The 27,729-nt window shown below is 38.2% G+C and overlaps 1 protein-coding gene across 1 annotated transcript in view; it reads right to left on the bottom strand.

The window, feature by feature from the left end:
- Positions 1–14,599: 14,599 nt before the first annotated feature.
- The window catches only part of LOC134805155 (dipeptidase 1-like), a 132,942-nt gene continuing 119,812 nt past the window's right edge, over positions 14,600–27,729 (bottom strand). Inside the window, exons 14-16 of the mRNA XM_063778456.1 lie at positions 20,914–20,989; positions 14,960–15,098; positions 14,600–14,838 (exon numbers count right to left, since the gene is read on the bottom strand). Of these exons, the coding sequence (XP_063634526.1) occupies positions 14,731–14,838; positions 14,960–15,098; positions 20,914–20,989 (323 nt within the window). The 3' untranslated portion in view covers positions 14,600–14,730. The remainder of the gene's footprint in view (positions 14,839–14,959; positions 15,099–20,913; positions 20,990–27,729) is intronic.

The raw sequence follows: 27,729 nt of genomic DNA, 5'->3' as shown, positions 1-27,729 counted from the left end.
TTACTATTACAATTCGTCAATATAATATCAATAATTAGGAATTTAATTGTTTAATTTTGATTTTAATTTTAATTTTGATATATTATTATTACATGTTAATTAGTTTTGTGTCGTGGATATTATAATAATTATTAATTATTTTAATGTATGTTTAGTATGTAGGCACTAACTCTTAAATGTAAGTACTTGTAATACAAACAATTTTATGGACCTATGCAGTCTGAAATAAATATATTGAATTGAATTGAATATTATTAATTACTTCCCATTGACCCAAGATTACTTTCTTTTTTTAGTAGACTAAAGCGCTTCTTCGTTTTTTATCTATGCATTATTTTTATATCACAAAATACTAAAATTACAATTCATTTGGTCTATTTAGTTCCGTACGGGGAAACATAGATCATCGATTTTTTTTTAAATTGGGAGAAGCGATTCTTGTTTATTTATGTATGTATATATTTCGGGGATCTCGGAAACGGCTCTAACGGTTTCGATGAAATTTGCTGTATAGGGGTTTTCGGGGGCGATAAATCGATCAAGCTAGGTCTTATCTCTGGGAAAATGCGCATTTTTGTGTTTTTATATGTTTTCCGAGCAAAGCTCGGTCTCCCAGATATTGTTTTTTTATAACGCAAGCTGTCAATGTAAAGTTCTCAAAGAGAGCTTAATCCGACTCTATGTTGTCGGATTTTTTCATTAAGTAAGTCATTACACGACGCACATCGATTTCATCAATTCTGACGATTAACCCTGCATGATTTATTCTTTTTTCCCGAAATTAATATATGTAGGTATCACATAGTTGTTTGCTGATTCTAGGAAAAAAAATAATAAATAATATAACATCGTTGTTCACTGCGAAATCAGAGTTCGAAGTTGCATAGGATAAATCATATTTTATGAAAATATATAATTATTAGTGAAAGGTATAATATAGGAAAAATCATATTGCCATCACTATTTGTGACATTCCTATGATAAAGTTTTTAAATATATATCAATTACGAACCATCAACTTTTGGGTTTTTCCAAGACTTCCGACATTTTTGTTATTTCGTTTTAGACAAGCAGCTGATGCTGGGAGGTACGTCTTAATCATAGTTCACTTAGCACGATTTCACTGTTTAGATATTCACATTTCGTCTTTAAATGAATGTTTAAAAAAAATATAAATTAAAGTACTGCGTAAATTTAAATCATAAATCGGAAAAAAGATTATTGTTGAAAGTTGAGAGTTTTAAAAATAAGTAGGGTACCTATCAATCACCTCCAAAAATTAAGTACCTTTAAGTCATAGAACAATGTTATGATGTACAAGCAAAGAAGGGTTAAAGGTTTGAACCTCACTTCCAAAGTAAGGTAGGAAATAGGAAATCTCGGTCCGTATTTATTTTGGGGAAACGCTGGAATGTGGAGCGATGGGCCCGCGACGCGTAAAATCGACTGAGTCTGGCAGCCGATTGATAGCATCGCAAAATGCGATACAGTACTCGATAATGTAGCAGTATTGCAAATGGTTTTAAGAGTTCCGTACCCAAATGATAAAAACGGGACCCTATTACTAAGACTCCAGTGTCCGTCTATCTATCTGTCTGTCACCATGCTGTACCTCATGAACCGTTATAGTTGAAATTTTCACAGATGAGATGATGTATTTCTGTTGCCGCTATAACAAGCAATAGGTCAGGCAACGAATGCTCAAAAAAGTTGTAGAGTGAAATGCTAGGAACACAATTTTTAACTCCGTAACTTTGTTTGGACTTGGACTAGTTAGGAGGTGAACATCGGGGGCGCTGAATCCATTTATGATATCACATTGACACCATTCCAAAGTAAAATCAAATTAAAAAAAAAATTAACTCCTCTTGACGCTTAAGTCCAACTCGCACTTGTCGTCTTTTCGATATATTTTGAATTTTTGATCTTCTACCTGCACATCGTAATATTAAAGTGATATGATCCTACAATACTAAAATGACGGTCCAATTGGTCAATTTAGTGTACAATTATCCTGACTTTGTACCTACTAGTTCTGAACTTAAACCTGCCTTACTTTAAAACGCGAGCGCTCGCTGCTGCAGGGGAGTATTTTTCCGTTCATAGATTTTGATAATTTCATGAAATGCCATTTGAGAATCACTTCATGATAGGTATGGATGGTTAGGTTAAGTTTGACTTTTTCATTATGTATCTAAGCCTACTGATAATTTCATGAAATGATTGTCACATTATACACAAACAAGACGTACTGTTCTATAATAGCGGCTGCGGCGGCCTCGATTCGTCAATGTCGCTAGCTGATTAGCCATCGGCTGCAAATACAATTAACGAACAACACTATTAACTGTTCATAGGTAGACCTTATGCCTTTTGTAATAAGGTTTACGAACTGTCAGTTAACAGTGTTGGCCATGGTATTGCCCAAACGGCTCGCTAAACAATACAAACACGGCCGATTACTGCGCCGCTACTGATTACACGGTGTATATTTCACATGCCTTGTATTGGTGTACAGTCGCCATCAGATATATCGGAGCGGTCAAGGTGGTCATAAATGTCTGAACACGCCATAACAGTTATTAATATACAACCAATAAACTATATCAAACTATATCAACATTACAACCTCATTTAAGTGTAACAACATGATAGTGAGTCTTCTTATAATCGACTTATAATTTTAAAGTTTAAATTAATTTTCGAATATTGGAGAACATTTTGGAGCAAAGTAGGCACATTTTATGGTACAAATAAAGAAAATTAAATTTACAAACTAATTAAAAATGTAAGCCTCAACGCCCTCAACCTTCGCAAGAGGTACAAATTTCAATAACGAAATTACACCCAAAACAAGAGGATTAAACGTATTATACGTAAAACAAAGCCTGACATGGCATGTTCACTAATTACTTAAACGACCTCCAATCTCACTTCCACTCCTTATTGAAAACTAAACCTTATTAGGTAAAAAGACAAGGTTGCCTTTACAATAACACGTTTAAGTAGGTAGGAGGTTGTAGGGTAAATTAGGCTAAGTTTTTCAATTTCCTCGGGAAATTGTCTTTTAAGTTGAGGCTAATGGCTTTTGTATTGGCTGCGTTGCTCCAGGGGTAGACCGGTCGATGGTGTGGGTATAGATTTTTTGAAAATAGCAAATTTGTAAATGGAAATTCCTAAGCAGAGCCCGGAATTTTCACGGCAAAACAAAAGACTGTCGCAATCTTGCTAGAGTTAGACATTTTTTTATCGATATCGATAGTTGTTGGGTAATATAAGATAAAAATAGCCTACCAATTAAAACAAAGTTTAATAAGAAATTTTACGTGAGGTTTTTAAAAATTATATAGATACAGATATTTCTTCTTCGAAATCTACATAGCAGTAAATTACATTATAAATTTGGTTTGTGATATTGATAGGAGGATTAGGAGAAGATAATCATTAATTTCTCAACCTTTTCTGGGAGAAACAGTTTAGTTTATCACTATAAAGCCATTTATGTATACTATTACATTATGTATACTAATTCTATCTGTTTCTATATAATTTTATACAAACCTCACAATTTTTTTTTTAAATATTGTTTTTATTTGGTTGTCCGTCTTTTTCTTCTATTACCCAACTATCGATATCGATAAAAAAATGCTTCTAACTCTAGCAAGATTGCGACAGTCTTTTGTTTTGCCGTGAAATTTCCGGGCTCTGTTCCTAAGTATTAGAAACTTGTATGGGAATTTTGTCATTCCAGAATATAATATGGAAATTTTGCTAATGTTTTGCACATTGCTATGTAGTGCATAATTGTTTTCCTTCGTATTTTCTCGGAAACTTTCGTATTTGTCATGCTACTTCATTCAACCTCAGTACTTTTTGTATCGAGATTGACTGAAATATGTAGCAAGACACGTTTAAACGTTTCCGTGAAAAAACGACGGATAATTATGCACTACATCTGTACTCAGGGTGCTTATGTAGGTACATCTACTATTATTAGGTACTATGTATAGAACCGGCATGGAGAACCAGTATTTTGCGCCATGAGTTGTTGTTGTTTTGACATCAAACTATATAGGTGGTTTGTTGTGTTGTGCAACTGTGCCAAGTTTCAGCGCATAGTCACAAAATGCAAGGTGTCGTGCACTAACAAACCAGCTATAGTGTGTCGCTTTCAAATAGAGCTTGACGGCTAATCCTATTGTCTATTGTTAAGTAAAACCGCACATGCTACTTACCTGCAAAAAAGGGTCTTAATTATTCTATTTGGCACCTGAGCGCGGGCTGGTCCAACGCTCAAAAAAACAGTGTAGGTGCGCTCTCCGATAACGCGCCTTTGTTACGCATCTCGATGACACATTTTAGACTGGTTCTGTAGCGTTCGACTCGCCGGCACTCAGTAACCGACGTACGTATTTTTTATGCAGGTGGTTGTGGCACGTGGCACGAGCGGTTTTACTTAACAATAGACAATAGGATTAGCCGTCGAGCTCTATTTGAAAGCTACACACTATAATAGAAGCGGAGCGTGAATCTCGCGACCTAAACGCGTAAGAGCTATGAATTTTACGGCGCTTACACCGTTTTGGTCGCGTGGTACAGGTTGCGATTACGACAATTTCGTTGCTTGCTATCGCTTATACTCGTATATAGTAATAATAATTCAATGGGGGCTTTGCTTATTTATTATATAAATAAAACAACAACAATGTGTTCAATATACAGGAAAGTGTTTATTCAAACAGTGTTACAGTATAAAATGTCAAACAGTCCGCCGGGCCCATCGCCAAATACGTAAGTACAGAATAAAATATATGTGCGGGGAGCCACGGGCCGAGCGGACACACAAACGCACGTGGTCATGTAAATAAATCACAATAAAGTAATGTATTGAAATATCGTGCCTACTTTGCTCCAGAATTCGTAAATTAAAATAAGTAGGTAACTACAGATGTAAGCGCGTAATTGTTTTCCATCATATTTTCTCGGAAACGTTCGTATTTGTCATGCTACTTCAGTCAACGTCATGTACTTTTGTACTTAGACTAACTGAAATAGCAAGACACGTTCGTACGTTTCCGTGAAAGTACTAAGGAAAACAATTATGCACTACATCTGTATTTTATTGTGGTATGTTGATATATAGGTAAGTGTGCTTATGTATGTATGTATGTATCATGTTGTGACACTTAAATGAGGTTGTGATATAGTTATAATGTATAAATAAAAACTGTTGGAGCACATTTACCCAGCGGGTAGCAAAGTAGGCGCATTTTACGTTAGGTGATGGTTAGTGGGGACCAGTACGGTTACCATCAGTTTGTCACTGACGTTTAGCCGTCGAGAACGTAATTTACTTTCTATACATCTCACTCGCACTCGCATATTAGTGCAAACGGGATGTATAGAAAGTAAATTACGTTCTCGACGGCGTGTATGTCAGTGACAAACTGATGGTAACCGTACAGATTTTTATAAACGGCACACAATCGGTAATAAAGACAAATATTACAGTTATTGCTAGTTTTTACGACAGTTGATAACTTAGGGTAACTGCTATAGTAATTGGCCACTCTTAACTCCTTTTGGCTTGTTTCTTTCTGCCTTACCATGGAGTGGCCAATTACTATGTTGTGGCCAATAACTATAGCAGTCACCCTATTTGTATTATACGAAATATAAATTCTCTAAATTAATTTTGATTAACATAAGCATACATCGGGGTTTTCGGAGCGGGAATGATTTCGTGGATTTATAACTTTGTTTATTGTAAAATAATTACCAAACTATGAATTAAACGTAGGTAGTAAGGTCCAAATGTGATTAGAAATGTTAAATTAGTATTATTTTACAGTTTTTACCTGTAAATTGGCTAGTGTAAAACATTCCCGCTCCGAAAACCCCGATGTATGAACATAAGATATAGTCAGCAGCAATAGTTGCTAAGCAGGCGAGATGTTCAAAAAGATCTTGACGCGACTTTATTGTTAAGAGAACAAGAGCGCGTCAAGCTAATTTTGAACACCTCGCCCGCTTAGCAACTTCTGCTGCTGACTGTACTAGAAATAAAGGACAAAAAAGTAAAAAGAATTGAATTTCTTTCTGTAAATAATTAAATATTCCGATCCCCGTTAATTAAATGTAAACATTGGATCCGCTTCGTTACGTCTAAATTAAGCCAAATTGGACTTTACGTCGACAGCAGAAGATTGAAAATTCAATGTAGTAAAATTAGACCGTACAGAGCGAATGAATGAACAGCAGTTTAGCAGAAGGTAAGAGTGAGTCCAAAAGTAGCGTGTTTGACGAAACCGCTTTGGTGTAAGAATTGATGTTTACATTGTGAACTCATGAAGTATTTTCAATAGATTATTTATAAATACTAGAACACGAAATGTAAAATTTCGTCGCACACTCTACTTTTTAGTTTCAAATTTATTTAAGGTAAGGTGAGGTAAGACGAACATAGTTTATTTTGCTGGGGGCAAGACAAACAGTATGAGGATTCTATACAAGTATTTGTCTTATCCCAGTTATAGTAAGACTATTATTACCTTATAATTAAATCATTAACAATGATAGATATTTTCACAATGCGTTTGTGTCGAAAAACTTAGTAACGCTACACGATAAAGTTTCAAAAATTGTTCAGTCATAATTTCTAAGAAATAGTTTTTCCACAGTATATTATATAATAATAATATATTTATTCTCATTAATATATTATAAGTTTCACAGCTCAATTTCGAGTGGCTCTCGTACATCGTGGCTGGTTATTGTCTTTAGACAAAATTTGTTTAAAAAAAATAGTGATTACCAGAATATATACTTACTGAGAAAAGTGTTTACTAAGTTTATACGAAACGAACGTATTTTTAATCAACCGTTTTTATGGACTTATTTTTCACGTATACTTATACGACGAAAAAAAATCGAAAAGTGAAGTATTTAATAAAAACGCCTGTTTATATATATTTAGTGCAACTTTTCTCAGCAAGGATATAATGTAGGTACCTAGTACTTAAACAATTGATTTTCTATATGTTGTAATTTTGATTATCTTTACAATGTATTTTCTTTTAAAACAATTTATTTCAATTATTTTATTTATTACATTAGGTATTAGGTACATAGTGCGTTCAAGTACTAAAAGTTATTAGTAAAAGAGTAATCCAACTACTTTCAACCGGGGTGACTAGGGACTTGAGGGGTAACTTTAGATCATGAAAGTATTGTCTAAATTTAAAATGACGTTGGCTGACAACCCTGTACTGTTTGTTATCTTCAGTCAGAGTATTTAAGCGATTGATCAACTTTTTTTGATTGAAGTAAATTTTCATTACCAAACTTTCTGTACTTGAATTGCCATAATTTGTGTTAAATCTATTGTCATAAGACCGCGTCAACGTATAGTTAATCATAAAGTGGCAAAGAGTGCTCGGGGAGCATTAAATTGATCGGATGGCAGAGAACAGACTTATTTTAGTTACCTATAAATCCTATAATACCTATATAGGTAATAAAATGTCAAGAAACATTCATCATTCAACTATATAAAAAACAATGTTATTTTAATTAATAGAATGACCGAGTAACTCTTGTTTATTTGAATATCTTAAAGAAAAACATATTAAACGATTCAAAATATCATCGAATGTCAATTGCCGTCCGTTCCAAACATTTGGTACAGTCAACTGTTAAAATATGGGTGTATACAACTTACTCAAAAATATGTCCCATAGTTCTTAATTCACTGACATAAGAGTTACGGGACATATTTTTGAGATGATTTGTACACCCATATTTTTACAGTTGCCTGTACTTTATTATTTGAATGCTACCCAAGTACTTATTAAAATAAAATACATCTGCATTATTTGCAATATTCCGATGGTAAAACAATTATGTAACTTTAACTTCACTTATTTTCAAACGTAATGTCATAGTGCAAAGAAGTAACTTTCATATTAAGGGAACTGTTTTCCGTACCATAGCAAAAATACTTACCACAACTTTGTGTGTTTTCTATTGGTTTACATGTTATGTATGCAAATTTTCTTAGCTACAAATGTTAACTGTTACATTCACTTAACTCGGCTCATTTACACAAAATGGATCAAATAAGCTCATATTGGTGCATTAAAACCATATAAAGCCTAGTAGCCCCATTTTTAAAGTCACCCCTGGACAGTCTTTATAAACTTATCACGAAAAAAATTATTACTTGAACCGTTAACTACTTTGCACTAGTAAGTTTACCAAAAAAAAAATTACTTATTTTATTTAATTTTGGCACAGATCAACACGAGTACGAGATATAGATTAAAACTATGAAAATTATTCGATTACAAAATATATCAAACGCTAAATGGGGACATAGATTTCACAGTTCTAGTTACAGTTTTTCAAGTGTTTGAGAGTGACGTATTAATCGATATCAATATAAGGTAAATGTGGCGAAGACCGTCTATTAGGGAACATCGTCTACAAGCTATTTCGACGCTTTGAACTCTTGCAAATACACTTAGAGCATAAAGAGTGAAGCTTTCTTTCTGACCGTGTCTGAGCTCTGAGCGACGAACGTAGGTATACAATACGAGAGTTCAAGCCATATGACGGTCTTACCTGCAACACATTTTATATGCCGGTCTTCTCCACATTAAACTTAAGAATAATATAAGTAAAGAAATATAAAATATATATATAAAAACTTAATTAACATGATCTTAACCCATTTAGTGCTGATGACGCGATTTCGAGTTTACGGCGCGCATATCGCGTCTTCAGTATTGATCGACTTACAATAATAATACATGCATCAAAACATGTTTTACAAGAAAATATAAAACTTTATTATACTTAGATTAGTGATAACTTATATTTTAAAGTAACTTGGAATATTATAACACATTGGTGGAACAAATTTCACATTACATTGTTGAAATACTAAATTTGCATCTAAAGTTGATTCAAGTTAAGTCTATTTTTGATATAGATGCAATCCCCGTCAAAACAAGCTTTCGTGATTGAAGTAAAAAAAAACACTAAGTTCATTGAATATAACAATAATTAATACGTCACATTTATGATCATTGTACAAAAAGTGACACATAAACACACAGCAATATAACACCACTGAATACCTATATTTGAAGCGAAGAGTCACCATTTTACAGGGATTAGAAAACTATGGAAAATCATAAGCTTTTTTATTCCAGCTTAATTTAGCTTCAGCTCTCCAAAATTCTTTTAGATGTGGCGTTAGAGTAAGGATTTGATCCAGACACTTACCTACTCGTATACTGTGAACAATACGAATACTTTATCCTTACCGAGTTTGACACTGACATATAGCACATCTCACTCGTACTGACGTTGGTGCAAGCGATGTGCACTGCTTTTGCGTTTAAGCCCGCGTAAAACTCATGGTGAAGGTATTGGAATCCTTTCCCTTATTGCTACTACAGACAAAACAGTTACAGGGCAAGTGCGCTTGCAAGGGCTCGGAAATCGATTTTTTTTTCAAACCGTTTTCGTTCATTCACCCGGGAACGAAACGGCTTTCGTTTCAGTTCGCGGTCACTGGTTAAAGAGCAGTTTTTGCCAAATTCGTTCGTCTTATGTGTTTGTGGAACGACATTAATCGGTTAGACTGAAAATATCGAAGCTTATAGGACGAGTATCTTTTTCACGTATGAAAACGAGTTTTACCGAGAGTCTCCAAGATCCGAGAGTTACCGGTATTATAACGTTCTCCTGCGAACCATAAAATTTCGTTCCCTCTTCTTACCGGTAGGTAACGAGAGAGACCGTTTTTTTTGTTCAAAATTATCAATTAACCTGTTTTTAAATGAACGATTTAATATAACGGTTTTGAAACGATATTAGAAGGTATATTAGTACCGGCTTGAAGCTCTGTTTCTAGAATTATAAGAAGATGGATACTATCCATTCCTATTATGTACTTATAATGTATTGATTTCGGCTAATCAATATTTTTGTCGAAACTTGACAGTTTTAGACGTAATTACCCTAAAGTAATAAACAGGAATAATTAAATCGATTGCTATAAATAAAAAAAAAATGTTTTTTGGGATTTCCTTCCTTACTCTAACGCTCGCTCTCTCGTTCGGGTGAGTAGTTAAATAACTTCATTATTAAATATCATTTAAATTTTATTTGCTACCTACCCTTATATCAAATCTTTCGCTTCTTACCCATAGTTTTTATCAGAATGAAACGATTGGTTAACCCGAATTTAAATTTAGTTTTTATTTTCATTTACTTTGGGACTGGCCATCTTGACAACTTGTTTATTTCACAACTTTGGCAATTGTCAATCATAATATTATTTCTAAAATTGTCAATCTGAAGAATAATAATGAAATATGTATTAGTAATGAATCAGAATTTGTTAAGGTATTTGTAAAAATACTATCTCGCTAATTGTGCGTAAAAAACCACCAGTTGGTAGTAAGAGAATATTATTTAATTTCAGTACCATTTCGTAGTACCAGTACCAGTACAGGTACCAGTCCTTGTCACAGTGATAATTAATGTAAAAGTCGCTAATAGGGACCCTTCACTCACTCACTGTCACTGTCACTGTGACAAAGTACGAAATGATACTGAAACGAAATATATTCCTTGACCGTACAAAAAATTATTTCTGTATTAATTAATTTAAATTTCAATAATTATCGAAGTTGCCAGTCCCCAATATATTTATTTTAAACTATCTACCACAAGTTCTTCCGTCGTCAAAAAAAATGGAAGAGCTGTTTAACGCAAGAAACTGAGCAAAGATAATTAATATATTAATATTACATATATTCGGTGATATGTAGACACGAGGAGCCGTGATAGACACAGGCGCATAGATACCGAGGCAACTTTTATGCAATTTGATGCGAATGATTTAAAAATAACTACTTATATTGTTTTTAACTGTGTAGGTAGCCCATAGGAAATAGTATGGAACGCTCAATTGTTTCTTAAAAATGTATGGCGTAGTGTTAAAATATACATACTGTATTTTTTTTTAGAGAACATATACGGTAGGTATACATTCTGAACCCCTAGTGTTTCATTCGATACCGTGACGAGCGTTCGCGTTTGCGTTATGTCTATTTTTGTATGGGATTTTGAACAGCGCGCCAAGCGGGACGTTTTGGTAACCCAAAATCCCTTACAAAATGACACTTAACGCAAACGCGTACGTCATGTCACGCTTTCGAATGAAATTTACACTTTAGGTAATACACTTTCATTCGCTACCTTAAAGTTTTGTCGTAGAATAGTTATGTTATGTTCGGTATTTAGCTCTTTGTTTTAGTTTTCTATCTTTTATTTAATTGTTATTCATATTTTGTTGGTATTTTTCTTATATACCTATTTGTTTAAGGCCTCGCCTCTATACGCCCTTGGCCATTTGACAAAGTTGACATTGACAAGAAGGGATAGAAGTTGGTTGCAAAAGTGAGTGAAAAATTGTCCCGACAACTATTATTGTAGTCTTGACAATTTTGACAAATGTCAAGTTTGTCTAAGGGCCGTGCCTTTTGGAAACAGTGCGCACGGAAGAGAACAACTATCATGCATCTACAACACTGATTACATATATCTAACGGTTATTATAATGAATATGCTAGCCCGGTTAAATATGTAAAGAAAAATTCACCGTTGATCTAAAGTGTGTTCATCCTTACTTGTCCTATCATGTACACAAAAACTTCTCGAAGACATTATCACACTTTTCTCTGGAATTACACAATAATCATCACTTAAAATGTTGTTGTATACTTAAACAAACTCACAAAGTATTGAAATCAACCAAATAACCACTGAAAAATATAATTCCTAATAAGATTCTCTTCACTAATCGCAGTAACGAACGGATCACCTCAAAAACATCTGACGATGTCTAGATTGTCTTACAATCGTATTGTTCGAATGACAGTTTGACGTCACGTTTGTTTACATGATAAAGACACGTAAGGATGAAATTTAGCTAACCGTTTGACATCATCAATTATCGTGACATTTTTTCTACTAGGTATCATCATATATATCCAATATTATATCCATCATGTTATCGTGTATCCGATTTCAGCCGATAATTCCGTAAAAGCGGCCGTTAAAACGCAAATAGCCAAAAATGCTGAAAGTGAGGCTGTAAAGTAAACAATTTAAACTGGATAATTGTTAATTAACAGAGAGGGAATCAATTTCGCGCGGATTGCCATCGCCAGCGGCGCGGTTTGTTTAGGATCCAGTATTTTTGGTTCCGTACCCAAAGGGTAAATACGGGACCCTATTACTAAGACTCCACTGGCCGTCTGTCTATCTGTCTGTCACCAGGCTGTACCCATGAACCGTGATAGACAGTTGAAATTTTTACAGATGTATTTCTGTTGCCACTATAACAACAAATACAAAAAAAAGTACAGAAACCTCGGTGGGCGAGTTCGACTCGCACTTGTCCGGTTTTTTATTATATAGGAGGGAGACGAGCAGACGAACCGCCTAATTGTAAGCGATCACCGTTGCCCATGAGCACCCGCAACACCCGAGGGCCTTAAATCCGTCAAATTTGAAGCACATAATTTTTGTATGTGTACATACAGACAAACAATGGATTTACATACATAAATGAAATGTCAATGATGAAGTATTAATGGAGTTAGACCAAGAAAAGTCTGCAAAAATTTTGATAGCATACGCAGTGCAAGTGTTATTTTTAATACATATGTCATAATTTCATAGAAGTTTGATGTTTAAAATAACATTTGCACTGCGAGTGCTATCAAAATCGCTGCAGACTTTTTTGGTCCAATTCTAGTAAATATCCATCAAGTCATAATATTTCGCAATAGGGGATATTCCTGCAATGTTCTGCCGCCAGAGTGCAGCACTACCGACTCAGTAAATTCATAGACTAACTTATACATACTGTGCCTTAAACTGTTTTTTGACAAGTTTTCACAGACAATAAAATATGACATTTATGCATCAAGGCGGTTTGTTATCAAGGGCCTACCGGTAAACGCGAAAATCGAAATTTAGTTATCTGCCTCTTTATCGCTCGAATATGTAAGAGTGATAGAGAGATTAGATAACGAAATTTCGATTTTCTTGTTTCGCGGTAGGCCATGTGATTGACGTGACGTGTGATGTGTCAATGTGGTTTGTTTACTGTATGTGCCACAAAGGTGCCACCTACGCAAAGCTTTGCCTAATATTCCCTATTGATTGAGGCCGTTTGAATTATTTGATTGAAATTCTGAATTTGAAATGCGGCAGATTGATATTTTGAATAGGTGCCGGTATTGAAATTGAGGTGTAATTATAAATACCTGGTATTAACTGTGGAACGGATGATTAATTATTGGTTTGTATATGAAATTAGATGCCAGTTAAATTAGACTATTTAGTTAAACCTAATGTGCGCTAATAGTAAATGCACTAGTCATAATTGTATAACCTACAGTTAGTGTGAACGAGCAACACCGGGAAGGGGGTCGGCATTCGCACTGTTTCCCCTCTGCCGAAGCATATGCCCAACTGTGCTTGCACACAACTAACGCGGTGAATGTTGTGACCCATCCGTACAAAAAGAGATCGAGGTGTGCAAGATTTGTCTTTGACGTGTGTTATTTTCTATGTATTAGTGTCGTCATTACAGATTGGATTTTGTATGTAGTGAGTGAGAAGTGCGACTGTGTGCACGTTTCCCCCCGCAAAAAATGGTATAACGATCTGTACTTTAAGATATCGCTTGGGCTCCTCCATGCCGACGTGTCGAAAGCCGGTGTTGCTCAAAGGTTAGTGTCCATGTTAACATGTTGCTGAGTGCGGTTTAAAAGGAATTCCCTCATGCGTACACGCAGGCTGTGTATTGAGCTGCTGAGATCTTCTCGAGGGGCCACAGTATGAAGTATTTCAAAAAAGGAGTGTACCTACAGTTTTCAAAGGGTCGACAATGCGCGTCTAACACCCCTGGAGTTGCAGGCGTCCATAGGTCCACGATGCCTTTAACTTAAACGACGCAAATTGTGCGCAATTTATACTCTAAATATGGTTTTGTTTTTTTTGTATTTTAGATCTCAATACCGGTAATCTACTTTGAGTCGCGAGAAAATATTGAGCATCGCTCGCTCGGCATGACAAATCATGGTGTTAAAAGAGGTACATTCAGTGCCAGCGCGAGCTACGCGGTACGTGCCTAGCCGATTACACGAGACAGCCCGTATGCAGCGAAAAGTGCCTACGAACGGAGAACCCGCCTAGCTTACTTGGCAGTGAATGTTTAAAAATAACGTGTGAATCGCCTATTTTACAACTAGCAACGCGAAATATAAGGAATATTTGAACTTTTGTGGGGAATTCTTGTATTACATATTTGACAGCTGTTTACTGTCAGATAACTAACGTACCTCGTAGCCATTAGGGTGCCAGCACAAGGGCCTAGTCACGACTTGAAGTGTTCTAGAGTTGTTGATAGCTCGGGAGGCAGAGGCCTACACGTACTCCGTGTAAAAGTAAACAATTGAACACAATAAACTAACTGAAATTGTGATAAACCTATTATTGTTGCATCTAGATTTGTTGGCTTGTTGGGAGGCCTAGAGGCCTACACAAATTCGGTGTAAAATGATTAAACAATCTGTCAGAAATGGTTTTAAGAGCTATTGATGCTTCTGAATAAGTTGTTTTCTTGGGAGGCCTAGAGGCCTACACGTACTCGGTGTAGAAGGCGTTGCTTGTGCAGTTGCCGTTGTCATTGGGCGAATCGGGGTGTTCCTCGGGCTCCGCGCCGTTCGTGCGCAGCTCGTCGCGGACCTGATAAAACAGTTCCAAGTTAGAAATACTCTTTGATAGCGCCGGATATATATAACAGCTCCGGGTACTTGGACCCTGGGGTCTCTGGGTACAAAGAGTGACTAAGACTAAATTTCCTCACCTTCTCAACTTGGCGCATGACCCTCAGCATGTTAAGCCCGGCCAGGTTCTTCAGCTCCTGGACGCTCCATTGTCCGCTGCGCAGGAGTTCGGCGAACAGCTCCGGGTACTTGGACACGTCTTCGAGGCCGCGTGGGACCCTGGGGAAAAAGAATAAAGGTATGGGGTTAGAGCGTTTTCACACTGTCCGATCTGATCTCGGGTGATATGAAACCCTCACACACTCAATAAACTCGGGACGCGGGGTTTACATTAAATCCGTAGAAGTTTACCACTCAAAACCCACATTGGAAACCTAAAATTACACAAACCGGGAACTTTTGAAAGCTTTTTCGAACTTTTTAATCTGCGCTCGCTAAGTCGGAGGGAAAAGCTCGTTTTGGTATTAATCTTTAAGGGCTCATGGTGACGGTGCGCGAACTCGCATGCGATTTTAGTTACATTACGGACCATTGAGGTTACATCAATTCAGCCGACCGATCAAATAACGCAATGTAATGAAAACTCGCTAACGAGTTCTCTCACCGTTTAGTCATTTAGGACACCCTTAGGGCTCCGTGGATGGGTGCACGGAGCGGGCGTTTGCACGCGGGTGCCATTGCATAGGTAAAATCCGCCGCACGCGTCCGCGCCAGTTAGCGTTGCTCATGCACACTGTTTTTCGTTAACTCGCTCACCCGCTCCGCGCATCCGCGCCAGCTAGCGGACGCCCGGCTGTTTTGTTTGCCATATGTTTAGAAATACAAAATTTCGCTAGCAACTGTAACTGGATTAGCTTCGATTAGTTCGCTCGCCGAAAGTTAGTGCACCGATGGATGCCAATTCAATCTTACATTGGATACGATTAAAAATAATGTAGGCACAATAGGTTTGTAAGTGATCCTTCTATATTATTTTTACTATCTACTCTGTGCCTAAGTGTCACTCACAGGCCCCGAGAGCACGACAGTCTCTCAAAGACTGGGCGCCATAGATACCTACTTCACTAGATGTCGCGAGCAGAGCATACTTCTAAACTTCGACATATGTCTGATAAAATCTATCGCGACAAATGATGGTCCCTATTGCAGTTCATTTTTATATGGAGTAGCTGTCGTAAAATGAATAAAAAATGTTTTGACGTGATAACGTCTTATAAATCGATGAACACCAGTAGCATGCACGAAAAAGTGTCTCGTTGTGGACAGATTTCCATGGTAACGTTGAGGAGAAATCTCCATGGTAACGTTATTCATCAATGTTTTCTTATGACGTTACCACGCAAAATTATCGTCCGTAAACCGACTTTACAGACAACCGTATTTTTTTGGAGCTTTAGTACATTAATTTATTTAGAAATGTAATATTTAGATTATTACCGTCATACGGCAAATACATATTTTACAGTACATATGGCCCTATTTTCCCGCACTAGTGCGTAAAATAGCACTTTTCGTGTATGTCAAAAGTTTAAAGGACCTACTGTAAGATGTTGTACGATACACGTGCGAATAGGTAATTCGCAACTCGTTTCGATTTAATACTCCCTTCGGTCGTGTTTTAACTTATCGCCACTCGTTTCGAATTTCCTCTTTTCCGCACTTGTATCGTTATAGTACATTTCGATGCTAGTGCGGAAGGTATGTCATTACTTCACGAGTACCGAGATATCTTGCCACGAGCCGCAGGCGAGTGGGAAGACTCGGGACGAGTGAAGAATGACATTTCCGCACGTGTATCGAACGACGTTTTTTAATACAGTTGCGAAAAAATAAGTAAAACATTATTAATCGTACACTAAACAAAAGTGGTAACAGTGACAGCTCGCTTAGACGTCGTCTTTAAGTATATTATATCTATGGGCGTTTGACAGCTATTCCGTTCCATTCAGACACCTTATTAAGAACGGAATTTTCAATATTCAATATTAAAAAATAAACGTGTTATAATGATGAAGAGGTAAGTATTAAAATATGAAATATGTATATTTTTCATATTCTTACATTAACAGTAGGTTTTTATGCTGATTACGACGTTTAAAGGAAACTGATATTAACACTCATCAATAAGTAGTCGTGAATTGGAACAAGTATAAATTTAAAAAAATTGGAAAAGTAAAAAGCACTAGTTCGAGATAACCAACTTTCCGCACGCTAAACAGCTACGTAAAGTAGCACTTTTTGAGCAACTGTATTAAAAATAAATTTTCAATAATTTTGATAATGAAGCCCCATCCGAAGAAAAACTGTCATAGGGAACTCATTCGAGAGAGGTGGAATATCAGGCGGCGGTTATCTTATCGCCATAAGTTGTACCAAAAATGATACCCATACCATGTACGTATTTACACGTTCCTAAATTAAATTATGTATGACTTGACATTAATTTTAAAATCAACACACCTCATAATACATAGTCTCCCGCCGCGTCTGTCTGTTTGTATGTTCTCGATAAACTCAAAAATTACTGAGCGGATTGTCATGCAGTTTTCAACTATCATTAGAGTGATTCTTGACAAAGTTTTTGGCGTATAATTTGTTAAGGTTCTGCCCGTGCGGAGCCGGGGCGAGTAGTTTTAATTAAATATAGAATTATGGAGCAACGTAGGCCAATTTTCGGTAGCTAAATTACAACGCTCCATCTAGCGTGAGGTAATCCGAAGCACGTGACGGTGTGCTGATTGGATTGACGTCAATCAAGGGACGTTTCGTCGGGCGAAACGTTTTACACAGTAATGGAGGACGGTCAAAGGGAAAATGCTTTTTTTTACAGAACGGGGTTTTTTTTACACAGACCAATTCGAGCGTACACTTTGACAAAATTGTATATAAATTATGTTATTTAGTTATCATTCGCGCAAGCTATACTTGCCGCAATACTAAGTGACAAGTTAGGTCATAGTGCCATATCTTTCACTCTTGGTTGATCTTACCAAAGGGTAAAGGAGATAGCGTTATGATCTCAGTCGCCAGCTGGTATTGCGTGAGATCTTTTAGGTATCATTTTCATGTCAAAATGTAAGATTGAATTGGCCTCACATTCACTGCTAAGCTACGGTCGTAGCGCTACCTCGTAGTCGATAATATGAGTTTCGCGGTATGTAGCGAGAATGCTTCATAGAGGCAAAACGTGTTGGGATTAGCGCTGAATGGGTTAAATCATGATGGTGGCGAACGAGCATACGGTCTTGGAGAAAAAATCTTAGGACGTCTGCTAACGTGGCCACACGGAGCCACAGACAAGACATCCTCCAGACTGAGCATAGTAGCTCTACCCCCTCTGCCACGCATACGGTAATTTTACTCCATTTTCGAGTCGAATGTGTCTTTGTGTGACGTCCGTGTCTTTGAATGGACCAATCACGGCACGGGACCTCGCTCACCTCGTCCCCCGAACGCCCGTATTTATGGCAGCATCGGTTTCATGAAATAATTGCTCTAAACTCGGTCTAGAGGATTCCTAGTCTATGCACGACGCACGCACGCGGGTGCCATTGCGGGTGCATTGCGTCAAAGAATAAACTTTAAAGTGCACTAAAAAAGTAAAAATCAAAACTGAAGATTTTTTAAATGTTTTTGGCTGGGTCACGGTGCACCGAGGCCAAGAAGCTGGTTAGGGAGATTGGACGTCGGCTAAGGGACGGGGCTGCGACTCCGCGGGCTGGCTCTAATATGGTCCAACAGATATCCTTGGCTATTCCGCGTGGCAATGCAGTGCAGCTAGCATATTTGGGACATTTGTGGCAGAGAATAGTTCGGGGCCTAATTATTAGAATATGGGGCTATTCATAAATTACGTCATTTCTAATTAGCCCCCCCCCCCCCCCCCCCGGGTAGTAAACTAAACCAGGAATTAAAAAACAGTTCTGTACTGGGGGAAAAAATGAAGTTTAGTAATAATTATAGACGTTTCATTATTTCTGTAAAGTTCATTTATTTCTACAAACAACTCAGTAATCCTAAATCTAATTTCAACAAACAGATAATAGAAATTAACAAGAACTAATAGAAATTGCAAAAGTCAATTTTTTCCTATTAGTTGACTCTCCTTGTCCCGGATTAAGTTTATTTTTGTAATTCTAAGTGTGTTTTGTTATCCTTTTCTCTCAGTGTAGGCTCTTCTAGCTCCATAGCCCCTAGATCGAGCCTGATCATAATTTAATGACTAAAATATAATTCCTGCATATATACGTTTACCGAATTTCATTTCATTTATAACAAATTTACTTAAGTTATTGTCCATCAAACTATCCTCAGATAGTTCAGTAAAGTTCATTTATTTCTACAAACAACTCAGTAATCCTAAATCTAATTTCAACAAACAGATAATAGAAATTAACAAGAACTAATAGAAATTGCAAAAGTCAATTTTTTCCTATTAGTTGACTCTCCTTGTCCCGGATTAAGTTTATTTTTGTAATTCTAAGTGTGTTTTGTTATCCTTTTCTCTCAGTGTAGGCTCTTCTAGCTCCATAGCCCCTAGATCGAGCCTGATCATAATTTAATGACTAAAATATAATTCCTGCATATATACGTTTACCGAATTTCATTTCATTTATAACAAATTTACTTAAGTTATTGTCCATCAAACTATCCTCAGATAGTTCAGCTTAAAAACATCGAAATGCCGGGACGTGCCCCTAGCCAGCCGTGTGTTCCAAGTTGAATGCAAGAACTTCACTTCGCTTCGCTCGCTCGTTCGATAATTATAAAAAATACCTCGTTCGATAATTATAAAAAATCCCTGAACAAATGTTGGTCAGTTTGACGTAGGTACTCGTACAGTACAGCCTGCAGTTGAATTTTTTGCTCCTGTTAAACACCCAGTATAATTATTTTGTTACTCTATGGGTAAGATAGTTACAAAATGGCGGGCTATCCGTCATTTACGTGCCCAATTCACGTCCACCATTTATTTAACACCCCATCGATCACGTGAGCTCGGCCAATATCAGATTTGAGAATAAAGACGTCCACTATTATATAGCAGAGGCGTCGATCAATTTATTTGACTGAGCAAAGATTCATTATTTCTTACCAAACCGTAGCACGGTTAAAACGCCTGCAAAATGTTATTGTATGGGAATACGGGTATTCTTATTTTCTAATAACGAAACTTCCGTGAGACACAGACATATTAAACATATTAAAAACGGGCCACTCACGTATTTTAAGTCGAAAAACGCTCGACATGTTTAAAATACGTGAGTGACCCGTTTTTAATATATTTAATATTCTTATTTTCCTTCAAATTCCTTACATATTGCCGTTGATCACTATTGAGCAGACTGTCAATAATTATAGTTGGTGCAACTAAGTAGTGGTCACTTATCCAATTTCTTTGTCCAATGTGTATTGCGTCTCACATTTAGCTTTTTTTTGGGTATGACCCAAATAGGTTTTACTAGCATAAAAAAGAGCGTTAGCTAAGTAACACCTCTGCTTTGAGGAAACTTCAGAAGTTATCGCAATCTAATATCGTAGTTGATCAAAAAACTTCGCACGGAAACTACTTGGAGCTCAAACTGTTACAAAGCTGCAACTGCACGTTTGAGAAACTGTGGCTAATTAAAGTTGTTGTACATACTGATACACTATCGTATAATGAGAAAGCTTTGATGAAAACGCTCCGTTTAAGGGGTGTCCGGGAAAGAATCGTTGTTGACGTCATTATTGACTTCAAAACAAGAATATTGTCTGATGTGATGTCATTTGAAGGGTACACGGAAAGAACATGTCATTTACAGTACGGGCGTATAGGGGCTGTTCATAAATTACGTCATCTATTTTTGACGATTTTTGACCCCCCCCGCCCCTCAAATCATCCAAAAATCATGCTTCAAATGACCCCGTTTCCTCCTACGGCATGCTACCATCATCCGATGTCCAGACCCCTCCCCCCCCATTTGAAATGACGTAATTTATGAATAGCCCCATACCTATTTAGAATTATTTTCAAAGTATAGTTCTGGCTAACCTGTTGACGCCGTCGAAATCTCCCCCGATGCCGACATAGTCCGCCCCGATGACGCGCTTGATGTAGTGGAAGTGCTCTGTGGACAAACCGCAAGCGTCAAAAACGTTCGGGGAATGACCGGCGAGTTTTCTGTGAACATTAAAGTCACGCCTAAAAATATCGATACAGACAAAGTGCCAAAATTATGTATACATTACCTTAATATATGGACAATGAGGTCGTGGTGGCCGAGTGGATATGACGTCCGACTTTCAATCCGGAGGTCGTGGCTTCAAATCCTGGCTCGTACCAATGAGTTTTTCGGAACTTATGTACGAAATATCATTTGATATTTACCACTTGCTTTTCGGTGAAGGAAAACATCGTGAGGAAACCTGCATACATCCGCGAAGAAATTCAAAGGTGTATGTGAAGTCCCCAATCCGCATTGGGCCAGCGTGGGGACTATAGCCCAAGCCCTCTTGCGAGTGAGAGAAGGCCTGTGCCCAGCAGTGGGACGTATATAGGCTGAATGATGATGATGATGAGGTCGTGTAGAGATACCTAGATATTTTTGGCACTGTGTCTGTATCCATATTTTAAGACGTGACTGTAAAGAGGATGGCAAAGTAAAGAGGAATGGAGGCGACCAGTTCTCCGTACAACGTGGTCGCCATTTTCCTCTCAGGATGGTCACATTATGGAAGATATTTATTACAGAATTAGATGTTATGTAAAATTAAGTCCATATAAAAAAATAAATTTACTCTGCCTTAGGTACACATTAACCCCCCAAAAATGGTTCCTATGTTTAAATTAATTTGTCAACGTTATTTGTCCGTTTTTGGACCACAGATTTACATATGTGTTACCTACCAAATTCCACTTAATTGGTCCAGTAGTTTCCGAGAAAAAGGCTGTGACAGATGGACAGACGGACGGACGGACAGACAGACACACGAGTGATCCTAGAAAAATTCCGTTTTTTTCCTATTGAGGTACGGAACCCTAAAAATATCCCGAAATATTATAAGTAACTGTAAATTGCAATATTCGTACAGTAGTCGTAAAGTAAGTATACCTATTGCTAGAACAATCTAAACTGGAATCCATTCCATTTCATTGCGACGGAGTTTTGCAAACTTCCATGCATATGCATTATGCATTTCAGCTGCATTTGGACGAAGTTGATCATCACTAACTTATGTAACAGGCAACAAAACATACAGGCCAATTCGAACGTTCACTGGCATCAGAATGATATTTGGATCATGTTAATAATGATACGCCATAGAATATTGCCTGATGTGATGTCGTTTGAAGGGTACACGCAAAGAACATGCGTCTCGCACCAATACATTATCTATCTTCAATTTTATCTTTTACATATAATGTACGAATTGACCGAAATGCATGACGAAAATTAGCTTAATTCCTTGGTTTAAGAACTTGTTTTTCTGTGAGAGAACCAATGATCTAGAATTATAGAAGGTAACTTTAAGACTCATTGAAAAACATGTCATAACTACAAACATCCTAATCATTGAAAAACATGTCATAACTACAAACATCCTAAATAGGGTACTTCGCCAGTAACTGGCCACCTTATACTAAAATAAGTTCTATTTATAGAGGTGAATAGAATTCATTTTTGGTTTGGGGTGGCCAATTTGGCGGCGTATTACCCTATCTGGGAGACCGAGCTTTGCTCGGAAGACATATAAAAACTCAAAAATGCGCGTTTTCCCAGAGATAAGACCTAGCTAGATCGATTTATCGCCCCCGAAAACCCCCATATAGCAAATTTCATCGAAATCGTTAGAGAGCCGTTTCCGAGATCCCCGAAATATATATAATAAATAAACAAGAATATATAAATAAACAAGAATTGCTCATTTGAAGGTATTAGATTAGATAGATAACAGAGGCAGGTTTAATTTAAGTACACTATAATGGCCAATTTAGCAATTTAATCCTGTGCAAGTATTGTGTTAATTCTAAAGTATCTAAACCAAGTTTCACGTTGATTCCACCGCAAATCAGAACTAATATTCAATACCAAAAGCCTCCAACTTCAACTATTCCACGAATTCAAAGATTCGGAATGCTCAAGCCACCCTTTCATGCAAAACAGTCCCTTGTGTAGACCAATTTAAGGCTTATAATCCCTTGGATTTGAAGAATATTGAGGCAGATTCCGAGGCATTTAGCTGAGAATTTCAAAGGGATTCTCCTTGAACCGTTTGGCCACCAAAGACGGGACTGACGCGCGTGGCTTCAGCCCAATATAGACCTTCGTGCATACCGGTAAGGTTCATAATGACGCGCCGCGACTTCACGGCTTAAAGTTTTAAGGTACTTGGGTGGACATTATTTTGTCGAAATTAAGATATTTAGTGGGCAGTTAGTACACTCTGTCTGTATAATAGGAATTGTTATTTGAAAGGAATAAACTAACTGTACTGTACTGGTAATCGTTCTGTTCCTATTTTAAGGTTTCAAAACATAACTTGTCCATAGGGAATATTACGCAAAACTCTGCGTAAACACTACCACTATCCATCACAATCTGGGGGTCTACCGCGAAACTAGAAAATCGAGGTTCATTATCTAACCTCTCTATCACTCTTGCATATTCGAGCAATAGAGGCAGATAACTAAATTTCGATTTTCGCGTTTCCCGGTAGGCCCTTGTTAACAAACCGCATTGATGCATCAATGTCATATCATATCGGGGGGCACGGCAGTGCCCCCGCCAAGTCGAGCGCGAAGCAAACACTGCCGTACCATCCTTTACTGGAACCATTTCGCCGCATTTTCAGGTCCCTATTTGAGAACCTCTGGATAAGACCAGAACGCAGAAATTTTCGTCATCCAGTAAGCTATAATCACATACTTAAAATCCAAAATTTCAAGTCTGTAGGTCATTTAGTTCCGAAGTTAAGCGAAAGCAAAGTTTGGCATTTATGACACACACTCACTCACTTATGATCATCAGAATAGAACTAGTACTTCCCATAAACTCAGAGAGCTGAAATTTGGTACAGAGTTAGGGTTTAATGGCCACATAAAGGGAAAACTATAAAAACTAGGATAATCGAAGATCTGGAGTACCTGGTGACCCTGATTAGAAAACACAAGAGCCCAACCAAACTATTGGAGATCGACAAACCGCCTTTACAAAAAATAATCAAATTGGTGGGCCGCTTCATTTGATGTCAACAATCGAAGGTCTGAAGTATCTGATGAAGAACCCTCAGCTGGTCTCAGCTGTATTAAGGCTTCGTCAGACATAGGCGTTTTGCTTGGTGCAACATATGTACACACTGTTTTGGCCATCCGACACGCCTTGATGAGCCTTTGGGAAAGTAGTACCCAAGATGGAGCTGATGCTGAACCCTGGCTGTACCTAGTGGAACTCAGGCTTGGTGCAACATATGCACACACTGTTTTGGTCATCCGACAAACCTTGATGAGCCTTTGGGAGAAAAGTACCCAAGATGGAGCTGATGCTGAACCCTGGCTGTACCTAGTGGAACTCAGGTTTGGTGCAACATACGCCCACGCTATTGTGGTCATCCGTCACATCTTGATGAGCACTTGGGAGAGCAGTGCCCAAGATAGAGCTGATGCTGAACCCTGGCTGTACCTAGTGGAACTCAGGTTTGGTGCAACATAGGCCCACGCTATTTTGGTCATCCGTTACATCTTGATGAGCACTTGGGAACGCAGTACCCAAGATAGAACTGATGCTGAACCCTGACTGTACCTACTGGAACTCAGGTTTGGTGCAACATAGGCCCACGCTATTTTGGTCATCCGTCACATCTTGATGAGCACTTGGGAGAGCAGTACCTGAAATAGAGCTGATGCTGAACGCTAGCTGTACCTAGTGGAACTCAGGTTTGGTGCAACATAGGCCAACGCTATTTTGGTTATCCGTCACATCTTGATAAGCACTTGGGAGAGCAGTACCTAAGATAGAGCTAATGCTGAACCCTGGCTGTACCTACTGGAACTTAGGTTTGGTGTAACATAGGCCAACGCTAGTTTGGTCATCCATCACATCTTGATGAGCACTTGGGAGAGCAGTACCTGAAATAGAACTGATGCTGAACCCTGGCTGTACCTAGTGGAACTTAGGTTTGGTGCAACATAGCCCCACGCTATTTTGGTCATCCGTTACATCTTGATGACCGCCTAGTGGAACTCTGCAACAGGCACACGACGACAAGTCGGTTAACCAAAACAAAGTGTGCCTATGTTGCACCAAACCTGAGTTCCACTAGGTACAGCCAGGGTTCAGCATCAGCTCTATCTTGGGTACTGCTCTCCCAAGTGCTCATCAAGATGTGACGGATGACCAAAATAGCGTGGGCTTATGTTGTACCAAACCTGAGTTCCACTAGGTACAGCCAGGGTTCAGCATCAGCTCTGTCTAAGGTACTGCTCTCCCAAGTGCTCATCAAGATGTGACGGATGACCAAAATAGCGTGGGCTTATGTTGCACCAAACCTGAGTTCCACTAGGTACAACCAGGGTTCAGCATCAGCTCAGATCTATGTATACTAAATCTTTACCAGAATGTAACAAACACTTTTCTGAAAACCGCATCAAAATCGGTTCAGCCAAACGAGAGATAATCGCGAACAAACATACATACGGGTCAAACTGAGAACCTTTATTTTAAGGCGGTTAAAAATACATCATCAACTTTGACATTTTTGGCAGTAATGCAGTCGGCAGCTATACTGCAGCACGATTGCAGCATGCACTACTGCCGACTGAATTACTGAGGTAAATATCAAAAATTCGGTCAGCATCATCGTATTTGACATTTGCTGCAGTAATGCAGTCGGCAGTATTGTCGCAATATACTGCTGCAGGCTACAAAACGCTCGTGAAACTATTCAACGTCCATGATCATGCTTTCCAACGTCCAACGTTCAGTAATCGAGTGACCGCTCGCAACACGCGCTGTGTTGTGTGTGACTGCGCGGGCGTGATCAAAGCGGGTCGCGCGCGCAGCGCGCCGGCGGGCCGCTGCGTCCAAGCGCAGATCGCGAGCGCCACGCGCTCGCGTCACGCTCGCATCGTGCCCCGCTCACGCCGCGCTTTGAAAACGCTCATGTGTGACAGAGCCTTTAGAGATATGGTAATAAAAAAACTACTCCTAAAAGGAAAAAAAATGTGTCAAATAAGAAAATCTAATAAAATAAATCAATATGCCCACGTTTCTACAAAAAGAAGTGAAATCCCACCAAAAACATTCTGTAAAAAACTAGCCAAGTCTCGATGGAGCTGCTTGTTTATCTCTAAAAAGTAATGAAATCTAGACAAAGTCGTGCCAAGTCTAAGGTTCCTTACTGCGATTTCTTTATTATTATAGTTAATGTTGTGTGACTTGGCCGTTGAAGGGTACACAAGGGTACAAAACCAGGTGCTCCATGACACCAAACATACAGTATAAAAAATTATTTCCAGTACAGACGGGCTTCTAATCATTGATAGAAGTCCGTCTGTACGTCTATTTTATGTTAGATCGATGGTCGATTTGACGCTTCAAAAAGAAGTGTTTGTTTCAGGCTCGCCTATACGTATTATTGAAATACGCAGCTTTATCAAGCCTACAATTGACTGGTTATTGAATCAACGTTTTCCAATTGGCAATTTTCCACCGTCAATGGATAGCGGTTCTGGCGACAGATTGGTGCTATGGTGTCATGGAGCACCTGGTTTTGTACCCTTGTGTACCCTTCAACGGCCAAGTCACACAACATTAACTATAATAATAAAGAAATCGCAGTAAGGAACCTTAGACTTAGCACGACTTTGTCTAGATTTCATTACTTTTTAGAGATAAACAAGCAGCTCCATCGAGACTTGGCTAGTTTTTTACAGAATGTTTTTGGTGGGATTATATTGTCTGTGAAAACTTGTCAAAAACAGTTTAAGGCACATTATGCATAAGTTACTCTATGGTTTACTAGCTAGCTCAGTGCTGCACTCTGGCGGCAGAACATTGCAGTAATACCTACCCCCTATTCTGTGGGCGCAAGTAAGTAATCATTTTATCACACTTACGTTAACGGGTACGGTACAGTCACCTGCAATAATATGTTACACAACGAAGGCCGCAAAAATATGTGACACGCTCTTATGACTCTACATATAAGATCGTGTCAGATATTTTTGCGGCCTTCGTTGTGTAACATATTATTGCAGGTGACTGTACCCTTTTTCTATTTATTTCTTTTCTATGGCGGGTAAAGGATGACCCGCACTAGAACGGCCCGGGCCCGGGCCGAGGCAACCGACACTTCGTTTTCTATGACAGGTGACCGGTGATCACGTGATGCTTTCTATAGGAAACGAAGTGTCGGATTCCGCGGCCCGGACCCGGCCCGTTATAACGTGAGTCATCCTTAAAATGGAATAATGGTCTAAGAGCTAGCGACGGAAATAGGTTTGCAATTTATAGAGCAACGAAATCCCTCTAGTTAGTGTGCCATAGGTACTGTCATTATTAATTAATCCGGGCGCCTGGCAGCTGTTCAGCGGTGGGTGTGACATTGGTTGGGCAACAAAGGGGTTGTAAAAATAATTGAAGGTGTGCAATTTATAGAGGGGACCGAAAACGGGACCTTATAATAATAAGGTCCCGTTTTCACCCTTTGGGTAACGTAACACGATAAAATTTGACCCAGTAAATGAGATGACTTGGCACTTTTTTGCGCATCTTGGACGTCACCTGGCACTACTTTTCCCCCAATTAAAACGCCTGGCAATGTTATATTCGAATTAAATACATAATTATAGCTATTATATCACACCAAA

This window comes from Cydia splendana, chromosome Z (assembly GCF_910591565.1).
Source record: "Cydia splendana chromosome Z, ilCydSple1.2, whole genome shotgun sequence".
In the NCBI taxonomy this organism is placed as follows: Eukaryota; Metazoa; Arthropoda; class Insecta; order Lepidoptera; family Tortricidae; genus Cydia; species Cydia splendana.
Note: the sequence above shows the minus strand (reverse complement) of the source record. Positions and strands in the feature narration are given on the sequence as shown.